The 27,258-nt window shown below is 41.3% G+C and overlaps 1 protein-coding gene across 1 annotated transcript in view; it reads left to right on the top strand.

Moving 5' to 3' along the window:
* Window positions 1-27,258, top strand: part of cdh2 (cadherin 2, type 1, N-cadherin (neuronal)) — a 154,703-nt gene that overhangs the window by 117,163 nt on the left and 10,282 nt on the right. The window contains exons 8-14 of the mRNA XM_034182823.1: window positions 7,222-7,359; window positions 7,826-8,011; window positions 10,768-11,021; window positions 11,679-11,821; window positions 13,928-14,161; window positions 15,119-15,352; window positions 15,578-15,717. Of these exons, the coding sequence (XP_034038714.1) occupies window positions 7,222-7,359; window positions 7,826-8,011; window positions 10,768-11,021; window positions 11,679-11,821; window positions 13,928-14,161; window positions 15,119-15,352; window positions 15,578-15,717 (1,329 nt within the window). The remainder of the gene's footprint in view (window positions 1-7,221; window positions 7,360-7,825; window positions 8,012-10,767; window positions 11,022-11,678; window positions 11,822-13,927; window positions 14,162-15,118; window positions 15,353-15,577; window positions 15,718-27,258) is intronic.

Below are 27,258 nucleotides of genomic sequence, written 5' to 3'. Positions count from 1 at the left end.
AAGGCTGCGTGGCATATTTTATATTGATTGGACAATATAAAAATACATGTTGCTATAGTTGTTGAGCATATTGGTTAGCCTAACTGGACCTAGCTATCTAGTTCTAACATTATTTGTGTTTGCTATTATTATGTGGATTGAGTTTGTGTATTTGAGTTGCCGCTTGTTACATGCAGCCATTCTGATTTGTGTACATCTGATCCCATCGGGTCTCAGAAGTGACACAGAGTAGGTAGGTCCTAATTAGTATTTGGCTGAGAGACCATTTGGGAAGACCAGCGGCTGTGTGTGTTTCTCCATGTCGAACTGGAGTTGCGTCGGGATAGCTATACGGTGTAAAACCTGTGCCAGATCCCAAAGTGAATCTGTACTGGATCCATTTTGGTGACCTCGAAGAATTGGGAGGGACAGCTGAAAAAAGAACTACATATTTCCCTGTTAACATGAGTGAACTGTATAATATTTAAATGTTACACTGCACAGCTTGAGTACCTGCTGTTATCCAGTCTATCGCAGAACTAATGATCCAAAACCTCTTTTAATAAACATCTGAGTGAATGATGGAAGCAGACTGGACAGATGAACATGGAGAGAGTAGGCATTACTGAGCAGCTAAAGTTTCCCCTTTGCTAATTTTCTCCTTTGCTGTTTTGACTTCCAGAAGCAGAGGCTTTATTTGCATTTGCTTTGTCTGTATTTTTCATGCTGTAAATGTTTCCGCTCTCATTTAATTGGATTGCATGGGTGTTTGAGAAAATAAATAAGTTATTACACAAAGCTCGAGCCATTTGGTGCAGTTCTAGTGAGGCGGTTGCTCAATCACGTTCACCCCGGGGCTGCTGCTTTATGTTCACCAGTTGCCACCATGAAAGTAATTTTCCCAACTCTCATTACCTAGCAACCGGTTCATCACCTGAGTGGCCTGTAATGGGAAAAGACCCATTTTTTAGCTTTATGATGGTGTACAGTGTTGAGGTGTGAGTTTGTCACACACGCTTGCAAACCCACAGGTTCCCAGAGGGATTAAATGTTCACATAAAAAGTCACCATTTGTCATGGTAATTGGTAGGTAGTTAGCTCGTTCTTGTTGGTTTCCTGTGAGCTGAACCATCTTATTGGGTATGCCTGCAGCGTGTACCGTCATAACTTCTTGTTGACATTGTTAGAAGTGTATCGATCCAGTTCTATCATGTTTTTATGTTGTGTTATTGTTATATTTTGGGGCGTGCAGTTGTTTCATTGTTGAAAGGAACTACATTATATATTAGTGGTGGACAGTGGAACGGCTGAAGTGGTATAAATAATTTCTTTTGGCTTCTCCCTGTTTTTGCCCAGGGTCGCCACAGTGAGTCTGGTATAGATCCGTGTGTTGCTTTGGAACAGTGGGTTGCCCTTTGTCCCTTTGTAACACAACTCCAGATGTACAAGGATGATAATGGCCTTGAACTGGGGACGTTCTCATATGAAGACAAGTCTAGTGGCTACTTGCACCACCATACTTCCCAATGTCTGAGCTGGAATAACTCATGTTTGGTTCACAATTTCAATATCTGCTTCATAGCGGGGAAACTCCATTTTTAAGCACTTGTTACAAGCCTGTTTTTCCTCTTACACTTGTGCACCTCTGAGCTGGTTCTGACTGATGCAACAAAAGAGAATTGTGGGTACGTAGAAGCTTTTTGACACACTCGTGTCCACCCCTGCAATGAAACAAGCCTGATGTTGGAGTTTTAAGGCGGGCTTACACTGTGCGAGTTTTGGCCCTTTTTCAGCCGATTTTTCAATCGTGCGAGAATTTTTTGGATTGCGCCGAGTTTCAGCTTAATCGTGCGTCCTGCATCATGCAGTCTGCATGGAGTAACGAGCTGCGATTAACATCTCACGACCACCTCTCCTGATCAGGAATCGTATGGTCGGATGAAAATCAAACCTGTTTGATATTTTGGTCGGCCGTCGTGGCTCGTGAGGGTTCCTCGCTGATGAAGCTGCGCTACAAGCGTCTACACGCTGATTACGTCGCGCACTGTCCATGAGCAAACACCGGAGAGAGCAAACAGTGGTCTCATGTAAAGTCTTGTTTTTTGTTTTGTTTTGGTTTTTTTGCATTCCCTCGCAATAACCTAATATCATATTAAAGTTAATGCCTAGCAATGCGTACAGTGAGTGGAATCAGGTGGGGGAGACTGAACGTATATGCGCACACACACACACACACAGCAGACAACAGCAGGATTTACGACAGATGAGGGAGTAACTTGCTCCACCTTGTACAGCTGTAAGACTCCGTATGAAATATAGTTGAATGTTTGTTTTCTTTTTTTTTACCGTCCTCTCGTGAATCATGTTGCTGTCTGCTGTGTGTGCACGCGCATGCATATACGTTCAGTCTCCCCACCTGATTTCACTCACTGTGCGCACTGATAGGCATGAAATAATTTTTTTTAAAGAAAAAAAAAGCTTCCTACGCGTGATTTTTTTAACGTACAATGTGAGCAGTCAGATCGCATCAGAGCATCGGGCCGTACAGTGTGAGACCATGAATCGTGCGCTCTGAACTTTTAAACCCTGCGGTTTTGTCGCACAGTTTGAGCTGGAGCCGAGTACAACAATTGAAAATATCGTACAGTGTATGCCCAGCCTTACACTGAAATACAGCAGTGGTATTTTGAAATAATTTGAGACTTTCCTGTATGTTCAGTTTTTCTGATATACAAGTTTAACCTCTGCAGGGCGCAAAGTCACAAGCTCCTGGATGCGTTGGCAGGCACTGTAATCACAAGGCTAAAACCTATGGGTTGTAGTATCTGTCGCTAGAGTGTCTTTTGGCATTGTGATGTGAGGTTTTCTGATTACACATGCACAACACTCTGGCTTGCCTCCATCACAGTAAAAAGAGGAGTCTAGGTCAAAAGTATGGTAACCAATCTTGGGGGGGCCTGACACTATAAATCGCTCTGTCAGCATGGTTCCATACCACAGCTGATCAAGATGGCAAAGTGATTCTATGTTCAGGCTGCCTTACAGTTGATATTGGAAGAGACAGAGGGTTCTGATGGTGATGCAGAGGAAGAATTACATACGCAATACACAAACAGTGAAACTCCTGTGGTTGTTCTACCAATCCATAGTAGCCAGCATCCTCTTTTACACCGTGGTGTGCTTGGGGGCAGCAGCACATCCAAGAAGGTCACATCCAGGCTGGACAAACTGATCAGGCGGGCTGACTCTGTGGTTGGCATGAAGCTGGACTCTCTGGTGACGGTGGCAGAGAAGAGAACACTGGACAAACTGCTCGACATTAGGGACGATGCCAGTCACCCTCTGCACACCGTCATCAGCAACCAGAGGAGCCTCTTCAGCTACAGACTGCTTCTTCCCAAGTGCAGGACCAACAGACTGAAAAACTCCTTTGTTCCTCAGGCCATCAGACTGTACAACTCCTCACTCAGGGGGAGGAGTAACAGGAAGACAGAGGATGAGAAGGAGAGGAACCGTAGTAGCCAGTAAACCAGTATTTATCAGTATGTCTGGTATTCTTTTTTACTTTCACTTTTGATACTCTGTGTGCTGCTATACAGTGCTGCTGGAACCTCAATTTCCCTGAGGGAGTCTTCCCAAGGGACCCTTAAAGTTCTGTCTAATCTAATCTATCTCGTGTGGTATAATCTGGTATGAAAATGGCCGAGTTCAGTTTTGGAAAAACTTGCTTCATTTGTACATTTGTTAATTATTTTCCAGTTGTGCCTGTTTTATGTGCATTTCCTTATTTTGTTACATTTTAATTAAAAAAGAGTGGCATTTCTATTTATAAATGTGATTTAACAAAGGTAAAAGGAACTAATTTAACATAGGTGGTGTTTAGATTATTTCATTCATTTAAAAGAAAAAAAAAAAAACAGAAAAGCAGAAATAAAGCATCTCCATTACCAGAATGAAAAGTACCAGAAATTACTTGCAATTGGGATGAAGTAAACATCTGCTGAGTATTTTAACAATAAAAGGTTTGATTATGTTGAATTAAAAGCCCCTAAATGCAGTGGGTCCACCAGACCCAGCAGGACTCCATGTGTAACAAAAAAAATGAAGACCCTGTAGCAGTGGATATTTATTACAAAATTCAGCAATAAATTTATGTATAATTAGAAAATGGCAGAAGGCCAAGAATATAGCACAGGGGTACACTCTGCTTCACAGCAAAAATATTTGTTGCCATTATGCCATCCTCATTATACTCTATATACTGACAGCCAGTTAAACTCTTTCCTAACATCAAGACTCTGAAGGCACTTGTCGACCGTCCGCAGGTTTAGTGATGTTGCATGGAAAGTGTAAAACTGAAACACACAAAAAAATACAAACCAACCACTGCTATGCTATTTTTTGACATACACGTTCAGAATGTAGTTTTGTCAGTTTAAGTCTGACGTCTGAATCAAATCTCATTCCTACTGTTACATTGCATGTAACGTGTATTCAACTTAAACCTACTGTAATGAGATCATTTTTATGTGGAATCAGTTTACAGTTTATTCATTTATGTGTATCTTGTCCTCAAATGAACTTTCAAGACTTAGCAACGTAGCAGTAAAAACTTCAAGCATTTTTAATATAAATCTTCAGATATAATTGATGGCAAAGCAATGATTTGAAACGGTGAATGCGTATCCACGGTGCTACCTTAGGTAAAGATGTATAAAAATCTAACTGTAATTAGCTCAAATACAATAGAATTGAACTAACTGAGTCAAATGTTTTTTTGTTTTTTTTTACCTCCCAAGTATGGGTCACACAATGTGGCAGTTGGCACCTGAGATTCTTAGAGTAACCACAACATAAGATAAGATTAATAGATATTGAATTATGTATGAAACACGACTTTGATACGCTAACTTGGTACTTCTATTCTTCTGTAACTTAAAGCTGTAAGGCCTTTTAAAGTTTAAGTCATAAAAAGAATTTTCTCTGGTGTCACTATAATTGCATTCCTTAAAGTTTAAATAGTATGACCAAAAAATTGCTCGGTTTGTAAAAATGTTTTTCATAATTTCTGCCCCTGAAGGGAAGAAATTCAAGCAGTCCGATGCCATGACCTTCATTTGGTAGTGACATCACAGACCATGTGGTGGCTTCCCTGAACTTGCGCAAGGGATGCTAGGAAGCACACGGCGACTGCCAGTCAGAGTAAAGAGATGAACTCAAAGATCTAAAACTTTTTCCACATACACAATATCACCATTTCCCTCAAATATTGTTCACAAACCAGTCTAAATCTGTGATAGCGAGCACTTCTCCTTTGCTGAGATAATCCATCCCACCTCACAGGTGTGCCATATCAAGATGCTGATTAGACACCATGATTAGTGCACAGGTGTGCCTTAGACTGTCCACAATAAAAGGCCACTCTGAAAGGTGCAGTTTTGTTTTATTGGGGGGGATACCAGTCAGTATCTGGTGTGACCACCATTTGCCTCATGCAGTGCAACACATCTTCTTCGCATAGAGTTGATCAGGTTGTCAATTGTGGCCTGTGGAATGTTGGTCCACTCCTCTTCAGTGGCTGTGCGAAGTTGCTGGATATTGGCAGGAACTGGTACACACTGTCGTATACGCCGGTCCAGAGCATCCCAAACATGCTCAATGGATGACATGTCCGGTGAGTATGCCGGCCATGCAAGAACTGGGACATTTTCAGCTTCCAAGAATTGTGTACAGATCCTTGCAACATGGGGCTGTGCATTATCCTGCTGCAACATGAGGTGATGTTCTTGGATGTATGGCACAACAATGGGCCTCAGGATCTCGTCACGGTATGCCATCAATAAAATGCACCTGTGTTCTTCGTCCATAAAAGACCCCTTCCCATACCATAACCCCACCGCCACCATGGGCCACTCGATCCACAACATTGACATCAGAAAACCGCTCAGCCACACGACGCCACACACGCTGTCTGCCATCTGCCCTGGACAGTGTGAACCGGGATTCATCCGTGAAGAGAACACCTCTCCAACGTGCCAAACGCCAGCGAATGTGAGCATTTGCCCACTCAAGTTGGTTACGACGACGAACTGGAGTCAGGTCGAGACCCCGATGAGGCCGACGAGCATGCAGATGAGCTTCCCTGAGATGGTTTCTGACAGTTTGTGCAGAAATTCTTTGATTATGCAAACCGATTGTTTCAGCAGCTGTCCGAGTGGCTGGTCTCAGATGATCTTGGAGGTGAACATGCTGGATGTGGAGGTCCTGGGCTGGTGTGGTTACACATGGTCTGCGGTTGTGAGGCTGGTTGGATGTACTGCCAAATTCTCTGAAACACCTTTGGAGACGGCTTATGGTAGAGAAATGAACATTCAATACACGAGCAACAGCTCTGGTTGACATTCCTGCTGTCAACATGCCAATTGCATGCTCCCTCAAATCTTGCGACATCTGTGGCATTGTGCTGTGTGATAAAACTGCACCTTTCAGAGTGGCCTTTTATTGTGGGCAGTCTAAGGCACACCTGTGCACTACTCATGGTGTCTAATCAGCATCTTGATGAGGCATACCTGTGAGGTGGGATGGATTATCTCAGCAAAGGAGAAGTGCTCACTATCACAGATTTAGACTGATATGTGAACAATATTTGAGGGAAATGGTGATATTGTGTATGTGGAAAAAGTTTTAGATCTTTGAGTTCATCTCATACAAAATGGGAGCAAAACCAAAAGTGTTGTGTTTATATTTTTGTTGAGTGTAATGTTTCTCATATATTTTGTAAATGTTAGCAAGAAATAAAAACTTTAAAATCTAAAAATTCTGTTTTTGAAACTAGACAACAACACTGAATGGATTTATAAGACATCTTAGAGATGTTGGTTTGTTATAAGTAATGTCAAAACATCGCCCATGTGCACACGCGGTTTCTCCTGTCGATAGCATTAGAAGGGAAAAATAAAATATTTGCTATGGAATTTCCCCCGAGATAAATATGTTGTCTTCATTAACATGAGCTATATTTTTGCAAGGCATTGCAAAAATAAATCTACATTACAATGCTTGGATTTCAGTAGAAACTCAATTTTATTTTTGTGAAATTTGAAAGGCCGTACAGTTTAACCTTTTAGCTTACTAAAACAGCTGTAGTCGTAACATAATAGCCAGGCATTGTGATTTCTATAATTTTTTTTTATATGAAATAATTGCATTTTATTTCTGTTCTTTTCTTTCAATCTCTTTTAGAAAGTGCCTCAGTACACACTGATCATCCAGGCCACTGACATGGAGGGAAACCCCATGTACGGCCTCTCCAACACAGCCACCGCTGTCATCAGAGTCACCGACATTAACGATAATGCGCCCGAGTTCACTACTGAGATGGTAAGACATAAAGTATTATCTGAGACATCAGCACAGTAATCTTAGCAAAAGCATAGGAAAGACCTTCATTTCACTCCAGTGTGGATATCTGCCCTCAGCCGTCACTTGTGTTCACATTCCAAGTTCTGCTTGCCCAGCATTTCAGAAGCTGCACAGATATGCAAGTAGCCAGCCGTGCGTGAAGCGTTATATCCCCTTCCAAATGTTGACACATGCAACTACACGGATGTCTGCCCGAGTGAGGGAGCCACTTATTGTGCTTGTGAATCTCTGGAATTTGTAATGCTACTATTGTGCTAGAACAGCAGGACAGGGAATGACCATGAAGACATAAGTTACCTTAGATGTCTATTTACCCAAGATTGGTCCTGCTGTGCTCTCAGCCAGGGCTGGGTGTACTTTTCTGCTGCCACAGCAGTATCACTAACAGCTCGCTGTTCTCTACGTTCATGGTTTATTTATGCAGTTTTTCGGTGAGGTGCCTGAAAACCGAGTGAATGTCATTGTGGCCAACCTGACGGTGACTGACAAGGACCAACCCAACACACCAGCCTGGAATGCTGTCTATAAAATCACCGGGGGCGACCCCACCGGCAGGTTCTCCGTGCCCACTGATCCTACCACTAACGAGGGCCTTGTTACAGTCGTCAAGGTGAGGCCACCCCTTTAAACTCCACCCATTAAATTAGTGGAATACATTTAGCGTATACTTCTATATATAGTATATAGATTTGTGTTTTTGGTACTGGGATTTGTTTATTGGCTCTGTATCACAATAAGATGAGTATCCTGTTCTGTGAATTTTACTTTTTACTCTGTTGAAATTACTTTTGCGATGCCCTATGATAAATACACTTTAACCCTCTGGGGTCCAAGGGCATTTTTTGGACAGTTCACTCGCCTGGCATAAATGTTTTATTATTTCTGTTAACAGTTCTCCCTGCATCCCACACTCAAGTTTTATGTCTTTTTTTTTCAGGACAACCTGTGCTTTCAGAATATATATGTTTTTGTTGTGTTTGATAAGTGTAATAAAGGTTTACAATAAAAAATAGGCAAGGAAAAAATAAAGCAAAAAATAATTTTCCACACACATTTATTCAAAACACACAGCAAACTATAATAAACTGTTTTGACACTTTATAAAGGTAATTTGAGGTCTTGTGTGAAATACTGTACAACAAAAAGGTTCAAACAATAGACACAAATGCACATTTTGAACAATATATACAAACTGGTCTGTGCGTTTTGTTGTCCATTGATATGGTAAACAATGCTTTATGCAGAGAAAGCAACAGAGTTATCCAGTTACATTCACATGCAAACTAGTGGAGCAATCCTGATAGTTACACACTCTTTGTTTGAGCACGTGAGATTGTCATCAGAGGCTCTCTGTCTGCTCCTGCCTTCGCTGTGTGTAATGGCGCAGGGCACACTGAGTATGTACTAATAGTATGCACTCATTGGAGCACCCGGGGGCTATTCAAACGGGCCAACTAGTAACATATCACTCCTGCAAACGATCTTTGGCTTTTCACGTGAGGTAAATCTGCCCTACGATTGGATTTTGGAAAACCATGTGATGGTGAACCAGTTCCGATTGGACACTCACATTACGCACGTCAGCACACAGCTTCTGTGAGGAGTACAAAGATGGCCGATGGCTGGCTCGAAAGTCTGCGGAGATAACTTTTCAGCAAAAAAAAGTAAGTTTCTATCTCATATCATTCAAAAGTTATAAATAGTTTAGTAAAGTTTGGTCTTAGCCGTCGTATATGACGGCGTCGACCCCAGAATTAATTTAAATGAAATACTCAGAAATAAAAATGCATAAAATATACGTATATATTTTAGTAAATGTAATAATTTAAATTAATGAAGTATATGAAAGCATCCACATAACAATAACGAACTATTTTAGGTTTCTTTAGTCATGGTTTTATAATGATTTTTTTTTTTGAAATATTAGTTAAAATTTACTTTATTACGGTCACAGTCAATAAATTTAGCTATAATCTGTTGAATCGTTAGTCTATCCTTTTAGCAGCTATTGGGGAAAATACTGGGAAACAATTACTTTTGTAACTTCCAGTCTTTATATCATAGGTTTTATAACCGGCTGGGTGTTGGGTGCGATGTCAAGGCACTGACATCGCACCTAATGTTAGTTATGTTTTTTTTGGGGGTTTTTTTTTTGCATGTTTGACAATTCTTTATTTTTATTTTCTTTAATTTTTTTTTAAATGTTAGTATGGCTAAAGCAGGCGGTCACTCATCTTAGCTATAAGGTGTCTTCCTCAAAAATGCCCAAGGGAGTTTTTTCTTGAATTAGTATGTACGCAACAAAAGTTGAAATGTTGGAAAATACATGCTTGTGGGACTGTGGACCTTAGTGTAGGGGAGTGCCACATAATGCAATGCTGAGAGACTAATGTGAGCATGAAAATTCATTAGTTTCACGTAAAATGATGCTAACTGGTGTCCCATAGCTCTATGCTAACAAATTAAACTTAGCATTAAAAACTCACTACCATTACATAACGTGTTGATGCTAACGGGCATCACATAGAGCCATGCTAACTTGGTCACATAACTCTGTGCTAACGAGTTAAAGTTAGCATAAAAAGTCACTAGTATCATGTAACGGGCATCACATAATGGGATGCTAACATGCTAAAGTTAACATGAACTGAATGCCTCCATTGTGAGCAATGGGATTTATTATGTGCATAAAAAACAGCATTCCAATTTTGCTTTGAAAAATTTTACTGCACATCTTCATGTAATTTTACATTTTGCCTGGAAAAAATGACAAACTGTGTGGATTTTTTTTTTAGTTTTTCCATCAGACAGACTAACTCACAGAGACACCCAGATTTGTAATTATAGTCCAAGTCCATTGGATTTTTCGTTAAAATATACAGAATGTTACTGACATCTCTGCTGTCCAGTTTGCTAGAAGAATACAAGCATTTTTATTTGATTTTATTTAGAAAGTATGGGACAACTTTTAGCAAACATATCAGGCATTAGTACAAAGGGCTGTTTACTGGTAATGATTAGTGATGTTTAACAAGTTGTGCCACGAGCAAAGTATGTCTGAATTGTGTATTCTGAGCTTCAATTATTCAAAATCACCACACAAAGTTCAGAGTCTGAGCCTGTTTCCAGAGTCTGAGCCTGTTTCCATGGAGTTTGACTGGTTGCAGAACTCTTACACCAGCTCGCTTACTCTTCTCTATCATTCAGCTGACCAGAAGAATACATGCTCTCATCTCCTACAACGCTCTTTGCACTTGTTGTTGTCAAGAAAATGTAAACATTTTTTATCATTAGCCATTGCATGTATTGGTGGCTAATTTATCTTAACTGCGTGAGTCACGCTACACTCTTGAACTGTTTTTCCAGCCTATAGATTACGAAATGAGCAGGACATACGTGCTAACTGTGGAAGCAAGGAATGAGCTTCCCCTGGCCAGAGGGATCCACTCTCCTCGCCAGTCCACCGCCACCGTCTCCATCAGGGTCATAGATGTCAATGAGAGCCCGTACTTTGACCCCAACCCAAAACTCATTAAACTGGAAGAGGGAATGATGCCTGAAGCAACACTGACAACCTTCACTGCGCAGGATCCTGATCGCTTCATGCAGCAAAGCATCAGGTACGGCTAAAAAGGAGCAAGGTGATCATCTTCAATGCTAAAGTCAGTCAAAGGGAAGAAATCCTGCAGGGAGAACTTTCTCTGAGAAATTTTAGCATATGCTTAGATGTAACAAATGACAACCGCGTTGATGACAGTGACGGGTTATTCTGTTTGTGAAGGATCAAGACGAGTATTGCACAGCAGTAAAATGTCTCCCATCCATCCTGCCCAGATAACACCACACAGCCCGCACACATCAGAACTCCTTCTTGTTGAACAAGCTGTAATTTATTTTCTTTTCATCATCTAAAGTCCTGCTTCTCAGCCTCACAGCTGTTTTGCAGTTGAAAACATTGCATGTGAATTAAGCTTGTGTTTTAATTCCAGTTTGTCCTACAAATGAGTTTGAGTTGCTGATAACAACAAGCCAGTCTGGTCTCCCCTGTGAGTTTGTTCCCAAAAATTAGAATAATTGCACTGCATGATGTGTACAGTGCATGATGTGGAAAATAGGAAATTCATGAATCAAACTAGCAGCAAAAAACAGTCCAGACAAGATTGTTTACTTCTGCAACAAACTGACTTGGAGAAAAAAGTACTCACAAATAATCCAAATTAAATGCTATAGTGTTTGTTTAATGTGCACCTTTTTTGTTGTTTTTGTTTTTTCTTCAGATATTCCAAACTCTCAGATCCAGCCAACTGGCTGAAGATTGACCCCAACACTGGTCGGATTACAACAATCGCCATTCTGGATCGAGAGTCGCCCTTCGTGAAGAATAGTTTGTACAATGCCACATTCATGGCTTCTGACAGTGGTAGGTGTCCACTTATACCAGGACAAAAGTTTGACTTCTGTATGTTCATGCTCCTTGCTTTGCTAGCCATACGGTAGCAGTGTACTGCAACAAAAAGTGGTGACCACTGTTGTCCAGGTGAGCAAACTCATTTGGACTATCTGCACTTGAAGTTGAGATGACACACCCTGTAAAGGGTCATTGGGTGTAGGAATACTGGCATTTTTCCTCATTGTTGTGATTCTTTCCTCAATATTGACATCTTGCATGTGTGCAAACAAAGTTTAGCACGGACCTGGAAGGGAAAATATGACCCTTTGGGAAATGAAGTGCTTGAACCTGGAATGCTCCAGATTTTGTTGGGTACACCCAACAAAATCTGGAACAAAACATCTATTCAACATCAGGCATGGGGGAGTTTGTATCTGGTTACATGTGGTAGGAGTATTTTGGAGGTACTTGATATACTTTTATGTTTCCGTGTTTTAATAAGTCTTGATGCCTGCTGAAAATCAACTTTCCTTTAGGATAGTAATAATAAAATTGAAGTATCTGATAGTCTCACTAGGGGGGTTCCGTTACCCTCCAAATTGCGCAGTTCGACCTAGCGAACTGAAAATGTGCTTCATGGATGCACATGTATTTTTGAGGGGGTAAAAAACTCAAACATTGCCAAACAAAATAAAAAAACAGGTATTTTGGTCGTACTGATCCATCACCATGACTGTTTGGCGTTACAGTTTTTACAAGAGCCTCGCTTGAATGACAGTTATGAGATGACAAAACTCATCAGGGGCGTTCAGTCACTCAGTGGAATCTGTCATTTCACTATAGTTTTTGTCAACATTCTGAAAATACTGCTTCATGTTTGCACAAATCTGTAATGGAAGCTAGCTACAGTCAGCATGCTAAAGTTTGCTGTTGCCTTCCTTGTTATGTTGAGGATCAGGGTGAGGGTCAGGTCCATGTTCTAGCGTGTGTAAAATTGTCACCATCGTTACTGCTAATACGGAAAACCAGTTTACCTGTGTGTGTGGTGTGTGTGTGTGTGTGTGTGTGTGTGTGTGTGTGTGTGTGTGTGTGTGTGTGTGTGTGTGTGCGACACCGACAAAAAAACTTGTGTGTGCACATACCGAAGCCAGTGGACTCTGCTGCAGCATCGCTGTTTGGAATTAGATTTGTCTGTGTAGCCAGGCTGTTAACAGCGGCCCTCAGTTCACATTAAAGAACAGGTAATGCCGACTCTTCACAAGTTGTCTAAGGTAGTAGTGAGTCACCAGCTTCACTACTTGTTTTTATACCCAACATCAAAGCTGAATCTGCTCAGAAAATAGTTACAACCACAAACGCATCCTTTGTTCTTGAAGGTCAACCTTGTACCAGGTGCTTTGTATGTGTGGAATGAAGACCACCTTAGTGAAGGTTAATGTGCTACCAACCTCATAGTCATCAACCCTGTGGATATATGCAGATCCTCCATGCACTGATGGGAATTACCCCTTATTCTGGTTTACCCTGTGCTACGGAGCATGGCTCCTTCCAATAGGCTTAAAAACTCAACCAATAAAGAGGCTTCTCAGCAATAACAGGTCAGGATTGGATGACTAGCTCCTTTAAGGGCGGCCTGAATGGTTTAAAAAAAAAGAGCCTCTTCGCTGAGTGAATGCATAGAGGAGCCTGAGAGCAGCGACAGTGTGTCCTGTTTGTCTGCTTTAGTATTCCCAACTCGTGCCCTTCGTCAGGAAGATGCTCTTCAGGTGCACACGCACACATTACCCAAATTTTCTTGTATCTCGCGTTCTCTCTCCCTCCTCACTAGAGATTAGATTCTAAGATCAGTATGCAGTTTGGATTAGTTTTCTTCGCAGAAAGTAAATGGCTGTTTAAAGCGTCTTATTATGGTGAGAGACCTAAAGAATATGTTGACTGCATAATGAGTGTGGACAGAGAAGACTTTCTAGTAGTGTGTGTGTGTGTGTGTGTGTGTGTGTGTGTGTGTGTGTGTGTGTGTGTGTGTGTGTGTGTGTGTGTGTGTGTGTGTGTGTGTTATGTAAATGAAAGAAAAAGTCCTTTCTCTTAAAAAAACAAATAAACTATACCCTGAGTGCCATTTTATGCATTCTGCAGGTATACCTCCTGCGAGTGGCACAGGTACTCTCCAGATCCACCTTCTGGATATCAATGACAATGCTCCAAAGGTGTTCCCCCAGGAGGCCGAGATATGTGAAAAACCTGATCCCAATGCCATCAACATCACCGCACAGGACGGGGACCTGAATCCCAACGCTGGGCCGTTTGCCTTCGAGTTAGCCCATAGGCCTTCTGACGTAAGGAGAAACTGGACCATCACAAGACTCAGCGGTAAGACACGAGCGCGCACGCAACTCCGCAACTGGGACCTTCAACCAGTTTGTGTTATTCAGCTTTATATGGCACATTTGATCCGATTTGGTCCTTTTTATGCATTCATTCACTGAGCTATTTTAAAAGGATGAAGTAACAGTGAAATGGAACTAATCACCATTTTTCTTTTGAAGCCTGAGACGTCTTGTCAAGCATGTTGATTTGCATTGTGTTGCTTCTTAGCTAGTGCTGGCCTACTTTTGCGTTCATGATTGGAAATTCAAAAACGGGCAGACAAAGCGTTTGAGCATTTCTTTAATTTGGCACATTTATTTATTAAGCAGAAGGCAACAAAATGCAAAAACACTAAAAACAAAACAAAAAAACAAATAGTAGAAGAATAAGCTTGAGCTTATATCAAGCAGAAGGAGGAAATGTGTGAAGATGTTCCGTGTAGTGTCATCAGGTAGCGGTATTCTTCATGTGGTCTTAGCCTTAACAAGAAGTCAGTATTAATTGCTTTTGTTCATTGGGAGCCAACATAAGAGTGGAAGGACTCGTTTGTTTTTGTAGCCATTCGGCAGTGAGAGCTAAAATACACCATCAATGGCTATGTCTTAATAGGATAATAGCATTTGTGTTATCACAGCTGGGAATTCAGCCTAAGCAGCATTATCAGAGGTATTCAGTAGATTTATAAGCTCCAAATCTAAATCCTGACCATGTTTTGGATTAGATATGCTGATGCAACTTCCAGGTAGGACTTCATTTTGCATATTTGTGGTGAGAACTGTGAACACAGTGTATGCAACTGGAGTTTTGATTTAATCCCCTGAAAATGCTATAACTTTATTTTTAAGTGGAGTATCAGTTCCTTCTCTCTGGACTTTATTTTTATTTACTCTTGAGAAGAAGCCGATATCACTAGACTGATTCCCTCACTTATCTCCCAACCCCCCTTCTTCTTTGACTCAGGTGACTACGCTCAGGTGAGCCTGAAGATTGGCTTTCTTGAAAGTGGTATCTATGACCTCCCCATCATCATCACAGACTCGGGCAACCTGCCCATGTCCAACACGTCCTACCTGCGGGTCAAAGTGTGCCAGTGCGACATGAGTGGGGACTGCACTGACCAGATGCACATTAAAGGTGCCGGTCTGGGCACCGGTGCCATTATCTCCATTCTCCTCTGCATCATTATCCTCCTCAGTGAGTGTCTTGCTGCTCCCCTCCTACGACGGCCACACCAGCACACACACAGGGATCATAAAAGCAGTTAAACATGATCCATTATACTGCTAGTAGGATTATCAAAATGATAGTCTTATCGGGCATAAATCCAGGCTTTAAAACATCGGATCCGATTAGATTTCTATGAAAATGTTATTAATATTATTCTTTGTGACGCAAGCTTTGGGTTTGGTTTTTTGGCAGTTCTTGTGCTGCTGTTTGTGGTGTGGATGAAGCGTCGAGATAAAGAGCGTCAGGCCAAGCAGCTGCTTATTGATCCCGAGGATGATGTCAGAGACAACATTCTCAAGTATGATGAAGAAGGTGGAGGAGAGGAAGATCAGGTAAAAGCACTATGCACACACACGACACACAGTCCTTCACCTTTATTTTATCTTAAGAGGGACAGAAAACACTTGAAGCACATCCTAGCAATACAAGGAGTGAATGCAATTATGTCTGTTTACAACGACCCTGTCTATAACCTCCAAAAGGACGATTCCCAAGACCAGTTTAAAATAAGCGAAATGAAAACAATGTTCCTCGTAACTTGTGCATTAATGTCATTTGAGCTCGTTGTGTAACATTTGTGTTGTATTCACTCATTCAGCAGATTCTTCCATTCAAAACTGCTTAGAAGTGCAGAACTAAAAATCAAACTTAAGTCAAGTGAGAGACATTACGCATCAGTGCTAAGTACAAAGTACCGCATCTAATCAAAGAGGAGGTCAAATGGGCACTGAGTAAGAGAGTTAAGTATGTTAAGGTGGTCTCGGATGAGATGAGTCTCCAACAGGCCCTGGAAGCTAGAGATGGGCACGCCTAATCTGATAGGAGGTGGTAGCTCCTTCCATCATGGTGGATTTATGGCTGTGAATAGTCTGGACTGAGATTGCCTTGTGCATTGGAATGGGAGTGCCTTGTGAGGAACATGGTGGCCAAGAGGGAGCGTAAACTTGTATGATGGAGTTCAAGTAGCCACTCTGTAAGGGCCCCTTCAAACACAACGCGAATAAGTACAACTCAGGGTGACTCACGGCGAAACAGCTCATATGAGCGAACCACGAAACATCGCTCCGACGGGCAGGCATGCACGATCCAGGTGCGATGGTTCGTGCATGCTACGGTGCCTTTTGAGCAGGAGCAGCTGCTTACACTGTGTTCCATGGGACAAGGTGCACCACATCGCACCGCTGATGTGTAGGAAAATAAATAGAAACCAGCTGTATAATTAGTGAATATCACTGGGTTGATATAAATAATACATAAAAGCGGACACATTACAGAAACCTACGGTTAAATTAAAAAAAAAAAAAAAATGCCACTCACGGGATTTGAACCCGCACAATCTGATTACCAGACGGAAACTTTACCACTGTGCTACAATCACTGTATTGTAACAGGAGTGTGAAATGGCTAAAATCAACAAGCAGACACATATATTTTTTTAAAAAGAGGGGAAAAAATGCTGTGATAACTGAAAAACAGCATTTGGTATGGTGTATTTCTGCTGATATGTGACTGAAAAGTGGCATATTTTGTCGCCCTGTTGAGTTGTCCTGGTGCGCCGCTCACAGCCTTCATGCCCCAATACAGTGTCCTTTCCGATGTGACATTCGGATCACCTGCTGTGTGTCCAAATAAACTGACAGTCAATTTTTTTTTATGTACACTCAACAAAAATATAAACACTTTGAAAGGTGCAGTTTTGTTTTATTGGGGGGAGGGGGGGATACCAGTCGGTATCTGATGTGACCACCATTTGCCTCATGCAGTGCAACACATCTCCTTCGCATAGAGTTGATCGGGTTGTCAATTGTGGCCTGTGGAATGTTGGTCCACTCCTCTTCAATGGCTGTGCGAAGTTGCTGGATATTGGCAGGAACTGGTACACGCTGTTGTATATGCCGGTCCAGAGCATCCCAAACATGTTCAATGGGTGACATGTCCGGTGAGTATGCCGGCCATGCAAGAACTGGGACATTTTCAGCTTCCAAGAATTGTGTACAGATCTTGCAACATGGGGCCGTGCATTATCCTGCTGCAACATGAGGTGATGTTCTTGGATGTATGGCACAACAGTGGGCCTCAGGATCTCGTCACGGTATCTCTGTGCATTCAAAATACCATCAATAAAATGCACCTGTGTTCTTCGTCCATAACAGACGCCTGCCCATACCATAACCCCACTGCCACCATGGGCCACTCGATCCACAACATTGACATCAGAAAACCGCTCACCCACACGACGCCACACACGCTGTCTGCCATCTGCCCTGGACAGTGTGAACCGGGATTCATTCGTGAAGAGAACACCTCTCCAACGTGCCAAACGCCAGCGAATGTGAGCATTTGCCCACTCAAGTCGGTTTACGACGACGAACTGGAGTCAGGTTGAGACCCCGATGAGGACGACGAGCATGCAGATGAGCTTCCCTGAGACGGTTTCTGACAGTTTGTGCAGAAATTCTTTGGTTATGCAAACTGATTGTTTCAGCAGCTGTCCAAGTGGCTGGTCTCAGACGATCTTGGAGGTGAACATGCTGGATGTGGAGGTCCTGGGCTGGTGTGGTTACACATGGTCTGCGGTTGTGAGGCTGGTTGGATGTACTGCCACATTCTCTGAAACGCCTTTGGAGACGGCTTATGGTAGAGAAATGAACATTCAATACACGAGCAACAGCTCTGGTTGACATTCTGCTGTCAGCATGCCAATTGCACGCTCCCTCAAATCTTGCGACATCTGTGGCATTGTGCTGTGTGATAAAACTGCACCTTTCAGAGTGGCCTTTTATTGTGGACAGTCTAAGGCACACCTGTGCACTAATCATGGTGTCTAATCAGCATCTTGATATGGCACACCTGTGAGGTGGGATGGATTATCTCAGCAAAGGAGAAGTGCTCACTATCACAGATTTAGACTGGTTTGTGAACAATATTTGAGGGAAATGGTGATATTGTGTATGTGGAAAAAGTTTTAGATCTTTGAGTTCATCTCATACAAAATGGGAGCAAAACCAAAAGTGTTGTGTTTATATTTTTGTTGAGTGTATTTCCACACAAGCACACACATGTGCATGTCTGTCAAAACACGGGACGTGTGCTGCAGCTGTGATGTCTAGAACCAGAGATGTCTCAACACACCCCCTGCCCTGTCAGTGCACAGACCAAGATGTCACTCTGTGATCATATGAGAGATGCCTCGCTGCTGGGGGGGGTAGCCCCCGAAACACATGTACCCATTTTGTGTGGGGGGGGGGGGGGGGGCACACGACACTCTGGAACGCCACGTGCTGTCGCCAACACAGTCGCGGGGGGCACTTAGACAGATTTCACATCCAGCTTGACAGTGATCGTCTGCTGACTGTGTCGTGTTAATAGTGTGAATGGCCACACATTTTCTAAGTGCCAAACGAGCGGTGTTAGATGTTCATGTGTGTCAGCTGAAGTTTTGGCCAACACCTGCTGCGAGAGGGTTTGATGGGCTCGTACAGCGCACACACTGTCTTTCAGCCACTGGTGTGCGCAAATAGTTGTAGCGATAGGTGTATGAGGCAGCTACGATTTTACACGTTTTGCACATGATTCCTGCTTCATGTGCTAATTGACCAAATTTGCACTGTGTGTGAAGGAGTTCTAAGGAAGCATTAGTGACTTGAATTTAATTTGGGCTGCTGTGGGTAGGCAGGGGAGGTTCTTGCTGCTTCTATGAATTTTGTATTGAGTCATAAAATGTTCTCAACCTTGACATTGGGGCTCAAGGTGATTATCCAGTGGCTTATTAATCAGCAGAAAAAAATGACCTTCCACAGATAACGATGGATGGATGGACTGTTGTGGTTATCAGTTATTTAAGTCTTTTATCAATGGGGAGAAAAATGACACATTGTCCTTCTGTAGCTACTAAAACCTTGCTGCTTTGTGATTTATGTCATTGTAAATTAATTATTAGATTTTTGGATGTTCCTCTGATATAACAAGTCATTTCTACACATTTAAATGGACTGTGCTGAAATTGGTAGTAGCACTTAAAAAAAAAAACTGACGATTAATTGAAAAATAAGTCATTCACTGCAACACTGCTTTTGGGGGGGGGGGTAATTAAGTAGATATTGACGATAAAACCATACATTTGTGTTTGTGCTATTTATTCTGTTGAGTTTATTAAAATTCTCATGGTCTGAAACCTTTACACTGTATGCTGTTTATTAATTTGGTGAAAGGTGAAGAATTGGCTGGTGCCTTAACCAGTGACATGCAGAATAATAATATTTATGGTAAAACAATTATCAGAAGCCCCCATATATTTGACAAAGTATACATTTAGATTGTCCACGTGTTGTTGCCAAAACTGCCTTTAAATATAAATGAATGCACGTGACATGTGCAATGTAGTTTTTAGGTCACAACTGTGCCAGTTGGACTAAAACATGGTGCAGTTCGCTCCGTTCAGATACACCCTCGTGTTACATTATATCGTATGTTAACATGGCTGAAAATCACATAATTATTTTGTTTGTTTTGTAGCAGAAAAGGTCAACAGAAATCAAACCTGCAATCAGTAAGGCAAACACATTTTGATCCAGTTGGTTCTTGAAATAGCGGGGCTGTTTTCTCAACTGGAACCGGGTCTGGCTTCACAAACGCGCAGCGTCACTGCTGCACACGGTGGAAACGCGGTGCCACAGGCATCAATACTGTCAGAGCTCTGTATCACCCTGTACTGATCAGGCGCTCACCAACACAAATTCAATTGTCCTAATGACCCCTTGTTAGCAGAGTGGAATCATTTCATAAAAAAACACACCAGTAATACACCAAATGGGCTATTTTCTTGTGACAAGCTTAAGTGTCTTGGCGGTTTACGTGTAGCAGATATGAGCTGGAGACCCCAGTCTGACCTGGCAGAGTGCCACGTTAGCCTCGGAGACTTGTAATTGGTAAGCTGATGTCATTTAGAGACAGACATCTGCTGTGGGGCAATAATAAAGCTCTGTCTAAGGTAACATATGACTGGAAAGCCATTACACATCTGCCAGTGGTTAAGGAGGAAGGAGTGCACTATTTTCCACACGCAACACGCTCAAACGTACAGACCACAACAAACTGTTGCATGACGTAACATCTCTCAAAGTTAAACAAGAGGCTGCGCCGATTTATCGACGGCAGCACACTTACATTTGGAATGGTAGAGAGGAAGGCGGGGTGCCGGGAGGAAATGATCTGAGGAATCACGTACTCACGGCAGCTAAAAAAATGCACCTGACTTCTCCCGGTGATGTGGTCTATAATGCCCACCTCTGTTCTCCCGTATCTCCCGCTGAGGAGGAAATTGAACTGTCAGTCCATTGGGTTGCTCTCAGAGTATATGATTTTAGTCACTGCTGGCCACGACCCCTGTTTGTTAGTTTGTAGAGCACTCACTTCATCAAAAGCAGGCTGCTGATCAGGTCGTGTTCCCCAGACAGAGAGAGGGGGGCATGCAGAAGTAGTGTCCCTGATAGAGTGGCGACATGACGAGTGGAAAAAAATGGTCAAGTGACTCATGGTGCCATCTTGGGTTCAGAATAGTGTTTGCTGTTAATCTGTCTGCATGTCTGCAACTATTAGAGAAAAAATTACTCATAACCATCCCAAAGATGTATCGTTATCTTTGGCTGCTTTCAGTGATGCCGGTATTTGGTTAGACTCTTTCTCTCCGATTGTTCTGTCTGAGTTATTTTCATTAGTTACTTCATCCAAACCATCAACATGTTTATTAGACCCCATTCCTACCAGGCTGCTCAAGGAAGCCCTACCATTATTTAATGCTTCGATCTTAAATATGATCAATCTATCTTTATTAGTTGGCTATGTACCACAGGCTTTTAAGGTGGCAGTAATTAAACCATTACTTAAAAAGCCATCACTTGACCCAGCTATCTTAGCTAATTATAGGCCAATCTCCAACCTTCCTTTTCTCTCAAAAATTCTTGAAAGGGTAGTTGTAAAACAGCTAACTGATCATCTGCAGAGGAATGGTCTATTTGAAGAGTTTCAGTCAGGTTTTAAAATTCATCATAGTACAGAAACAGCATTAGTGAAGGTTACAAATGATCTTCTTATGGCCTCGGACAGTGGACTCATCTCTGTGCTTGTTCTGTTAGACCTCAGTGCTGCTTTTGATACTGTTGACCATAAAATTTTATTACAGAGATTAGAGCATGCCATAGGTATTAAAGGCACTGCGCTGCGGTGGTTTGAATCATATTTGTCTAATAGATTACAATTTGTTCATGTAAATGGGGAATCTTCTTCACAGACTAAAGTTAATTATGGAGTTCCACAAGGTTCTGTGCTAGGACCAATTTTATTCACTTTATACATGCTTCCCTTAGGTAGTATTATTAGACGTATTGCTTAAATTTTCATTGTTACGCAGATGATACCCAGCTTTATCTATCCATGAAGCCAGAGGACACACACCAATTAGCTAAACTGCAGGATTGTCTTATAGACATAAAGACATGGATGACCTCTAATTTCCTGCTTTTAAACTCAGATAAAACTGAAGTTATTGTACTTGGCCCCACAAATCTTAGAAACATGGTGTCTAACCAGATCCTTACTCTGGATGGCATTACCCTGACCTCTAGTAATACTGTGAGAAATCTTGGAGTCATTTTTGATCAGGATATGTCATTCAAAGCGCATATTAAACAAATATGTAGGACTGCTTTTTTGCATTTACGCAATATCTCTAAAATCTGAAAGGTCTTGTCTCAGAGTGATGCTGAAAAACTAATTCATGCATTTTATTTCCTCTAGGCTGGACTATTGTAATTCATTATTATCAGGTTGTCCTAAAAGTTCCCTAAAAAGTCTTCAGTTAATTCAAAATGCTGCAGCTAGAGTACTGACGGGGACTAGAAGGAGACAGCATATCTCACCCATATTGGCCTCTCTTCATTGGCTTCCTGTTAATTCTAGAATAGAATTTAAAATTCTTCTTCTTACTTATAAGGTTTTGAATAATCAGGTCCCATCTTATCTTAGGGACCTCGTAGTACCATATCACCCCAATAGAGCGCTTCGCTCTCAGACTGCAGGCTTACTTGTAGTTCCTAGGGTTTGTAAGAGTAGAATGGGAGGCAGAGCTCTCCTGTGGAACCAGCTCCCAATTCAGATCAGGGAGACAGACACCCTCTCTACTTTTAAGATTAGGCTTAAAACTTTCCTTTTTGCTAAAGCTTATAGTTAGGGCTGGATCAGGTGACCCTGAACCATCCCTTAGTTATGCTGCTATAGACGTAGACTGCTGGGGGGTTCCCATGATGCACTGTTTCTTTCTCTTTTTGCTCTGTATGCACCACTCTGCATTTAATCATTAGTGATCAATCTCTGCTCCCCTCCACAGCATGTCTTTTTCCTGGTTCTCTCCCTCAGCCCCAACCAGTCCCAGCAGAAGACTGCCCCTCCCTGAGCCTGGTTCTGCTGGAGGTTTCTTCCTGTTAAAAGGGAGTTTTTCCTTCCCACTGTAGCCAAGTGCTTGCTCACAGGGGGTCATTTTGACCGTTGGGTTTTACATAATTATTGTATGGCCTTGCCTTACAATATAAAGCGCCTTGGGGCAACTGTTTGTTGTGATTTGGCGCTATATAAAAAAATTGATTGATTGATTGATGTAAATCCAGCTTTTATTTATTCAATAAAAATGCCAGGTTGTTGTGCATTTGGATGCACAGCAAGGGCTTCAAGATGTACAGTTTCCCTTCAGATCTGAAAAGAAGAAAAATTTGGAAAAATAAAGTCAGCTGTGTAGGATGGAAGCTGACATCCTCATCAAAGCTTTGAGTGGTCAGTTTAGTGTTCAGTCCCATGTACAGTAAATTCACCTAAAACATCATCGTACAAACCAGATATTCACAGTCACCGGACAAAAAAAATGTCCCAAAGTTTTTGTATTGTTTTCCAGGTAATAAACACCGCATATAAACAGATTTTGTACAACAAATTTTTTCGCTCATATAGGATAAAATGTCCCGTCTGACTGCAATGTATTTATTCAGTGTTGTATAAAGTACCGGAAAATCACACTTAAGTAAAAGTACAGATACCCATTAAAAAATGACTTTGGTAGAAGTTCAGTTACTGATTGAAATGCTACTCAAGTAAAAGTCTTAAAGTATCTAGTATTTATTGTACTTAAGTATGACAAGTAATGAACAACTAAATGTACTCAAGTATTGAAAGTAAAAGTACAAGTAAATGTTAAAGGGGATAGAGAATCAAAATCATTTTTTTCATGTTTTTGGTGTTAGTTCAGAGTCTCCCCGCTGTGGGGAATACACACGAAGTGCCAGCAAGTTTCAGAACCTCTATTTCAAGTATTTCTCCTTTTTTGAATTGCCCCTAGAAAACAGGCCAATCCGTTTTTGAGAGAAAAGTTACGTCACTTTTTTACCAATAGCCCACACACACCCACACCCACCCCCTTTCACACACGGCCCTTCGAAATTAATTATTCATAAGGTTGTGCCCACGCATTACTACCACTGGAAGAGGAGCGCCTTCCCAGGCTGTCATAGCGGACTACGATCTTTACATATTCTTCCCACGGTAAACAATGTACGTGGTCACTGGCTTTTATTAATTTTTAACCACATCCCCAGTACATACAACCGCCGACTATTTCTTTGCTCTGCGCATTTCACGGAGGACTGTTTCACAAACCTTGCACAATTTCGAGCTGGCTTCAGTCGGCATTTAATACTCAGTGGAGGGTCAGTTCTGACTTTGTGACAAAATCAATCCCAGCAATCAGTACAGACTGTAAGTATCACATTTTCTTTTGTTTTAAATTTGTTTTGTTATTTCGGATCGTTTTTTTATTATCATTATTATTTTGTGACTGACTTCATGTTGGTGGGTGAGGAACAAGATTTATCACTCAACAGCAATGTTGAAATGTGATCTGTTAAATAAGTTAGTGAAGATTACTGTCGTCTCGTTTTCGCTACAACGCACTCAACTTTTGTTCAGAATCAGCTTCTTATCACTGGTAACGACGCAGATTTCCTCTCACTCAAACCCGCAGCTTCACAGTGCTTTAAAACCGTCATCCACAGACTTCAATAGCGACACAAGTGCAGCAAAACGAGACGAGTCATTGGATAAATGCTGGGCTTTGTCCTGCCCATCGGAGGCTCTGCGTGTCTGGGGGTCTATGGGGCAGTGGGCTGGCCTCGGCTGGCCCGGACGCCCAGCTTCTGCATGATGATTGGATGATCTGTCTGAGGCTGAATCCATTTTTGATTGACAGCGAAATGAGCGAATCAGCGATCATTTTAATTCTGTTCTGAGTTGAACCGGAGACTTTCCTAATCCTCTTAGCGGCATTTTCAGTGAGAGCAAGGGCAGCCAATCAAACAACGGCAAACCGATCAGCGCCAACACTTACGTGCATTTCATAATGAGGTTGCCAAATAAGCTCTGAAACGACGCCATTAAAAGCAAACAAGGCATTCTAAACCCAGCATAGTAACATAGCTGTTTCAGAGAGCCTTTTAGGAAGGTTCTGAGCCATTACAGACCCAACCAATTTTTTTGGGCTACATATCACATCACAGAACAAGGATTAATGCCCCATTCAACCTCTCTCTATCACCTTTAATAATCAAAACGGACTGATTTTTTTTTTTTTTTTTTAATATTACAGAGTTTATCTAGGCTTGTAAATGACTGGTAGTATTAGTCAAAATACTGAAAATTGTGCACATCACACAAAAACACTTCAGAAACAAGGTTTCAAAACCTAAATGAGAGTAGGCTGCTCACTAGGTGTTCACAGGAAACAGTTATTTATTTCTATATGTATTTATTTATTTTCATCGTTACATGGTTTTATCTTTTCTCTTGTTTTGTTTCATTAGGTTCTTTTTAGACTATTATTATTAATATATGAATAAAAAAAAATACTAATTATTAATTAAAAAATTAGAATTATTAATTACTAAATTATTGACTCTTTTACGACAATGAACTCTGAGCCATTAATTATACAGAAAACAAATCAACACAAACTTGCTGAAGCGAACACTTAATGCTAACTTTAACATTGAAAACACCATAGATATGCTAACGCGTTAGCATCGGCCCCATTTTAAGTTCTAAAATACATCTATCAACTGTTTCAGAAGATCATAACAGGTCGGTTTAACATAAAATATTAAATATTACTCAGACATATGCTCTTCGGGGGTTTAGGCGGGGAAAAATTAGGATAAAGCGAAATAAAACAATGACTCCACAAATCGAAGATTGAAGCACTGCTTCGATCTGTGAATCACTGCTTCGATTTTAGCAAAGCAGTGCTGCAGAATAGTTAATTACAGACCCGCTGCAGGTCTGTAATCAATGTAGAGAAATGATCGTTTTCCTGACAAACACCCCCCAAGTGCGCAACTGCAAAAAAGCCTACCGGACATGCCTCATGACAAATCGGCCTGACTTCGTTGCACTCACTAGTAATCAGTGGTGTCTCTGGGTGAAAACACAACTTTTTTTTTGTAATGAGTAACGGCATAACGCATAGAAAATGTATCGTAGTAGAAGTATGCAATTAAGGTCGGAAATGTAGTGAAGTAAAAGTGAAAGTAAGCTGAAGTTAAAAAAAAAAAAACTCAAGTAAAGTACAAAGTCTCCCAAAACATAAAGTACAGTAGTGAAGTATTTTTACCGTCGTTACTATATAACACTGAATGTATTTCCATTAAACCCTTCGCATGTGGGACCAGAGTCATTTCTGTGATTAAAAGCCCAACGTTTATTTTTTTTTCACACCGTGCTCAGACTCTGAGCCGCAGCCTGACGTGCGCCTGTTAAATCAGACACAGCTAAAGGCTGTGATTTGACACTTTGCTGCTTTCACTGCTTTGTCTGCCATCATATTTTAATAGTTTTTTGCAGTGCGCACGCTGATTACATTTTGATAATGGATCAAATACATTTGGCAAAAAAAATTTCAGAGGAAATTTTGACTGTCATTAATGAGGCGCACGTCCGTGATTCAGGATTCCCCGTAGATCAGGGGTGGGTAACTTGTTACAGAAAGGGCCCAAAGGGTGCAGGTTTTCTTTGCAGCCACTGACTCCACCAGGTGATTTCACTGATAAACATCACTTTGAGCAGATGGAATCAGTTAATAGATGGAATCAATTTCTTCACACCGTGTTCAGACTGGGACCTGAAGCCTGACGTGCACCTGTTAAATCACACACAAACGACTGTAATTTGACACTTTTCTGCTTTTAGTCCTTCGTCTCCCATCATATTATAACAGTTTTTACAGTGTGTACTGATTAAAAATGGATCCGAAAAGTCCGCAACTTTACAGCACAAAGTCGGTAAAAGAGGAAATTGTACAGCTTATCTTTGATTTGGAGGTGATTGTAGAAAGAAAAGCTTGTTGAGGGTCAAACTAGTCCAGAATAAAACATAATCCAGAGACGGAGAACTTTAAAACTGTCACGCACATCATTGTATGACACAGAGTTACAGAGCTGCAGAAGCATAAATCAGACTTTAAATGAATTAAATAAATCATCATAAATTGTAAATGTATGTAACATTCATAGCTTAACTATTTTTATATTTATTTTTATAGCACTTGTACCTGTATGTGGTTAAATGATTTTTAAAAAATGTTGAAAACATAAAAGGTCCATTCAGTAGTTCAGCGCAGTTGGAACCAAAATGGCGCCATGTTCTGAGTTGACGCCACTCTATCAAAGCAGAAGTAAGAGTAAAAATGAAGAAGCTGCTACAGTCTGATGAATGGAATAACATAAAATGTAGGACAGAAGCGAGGAACTGTGGCCAGAATGATGATGCACTCTGACTTCATA

This window comes from Thalassophryne amazonica, chromosome 12 (genome assembly GCF_902500255.1).
Source record: "Thalassophryne amazonica chromosome 12, fThaAma1.1, whole genome shotgun sequence".
Lineage (NCBI taxonomy): Eukaryota > Metazoa > Chordata > Actinopteri > Batrachoidiformes > Batrachoididae > Thalassophryne > Thalassophryne amazonica.
This window is presented reverse-complemented; position numbering and strand designations above follow the sequence as displayed.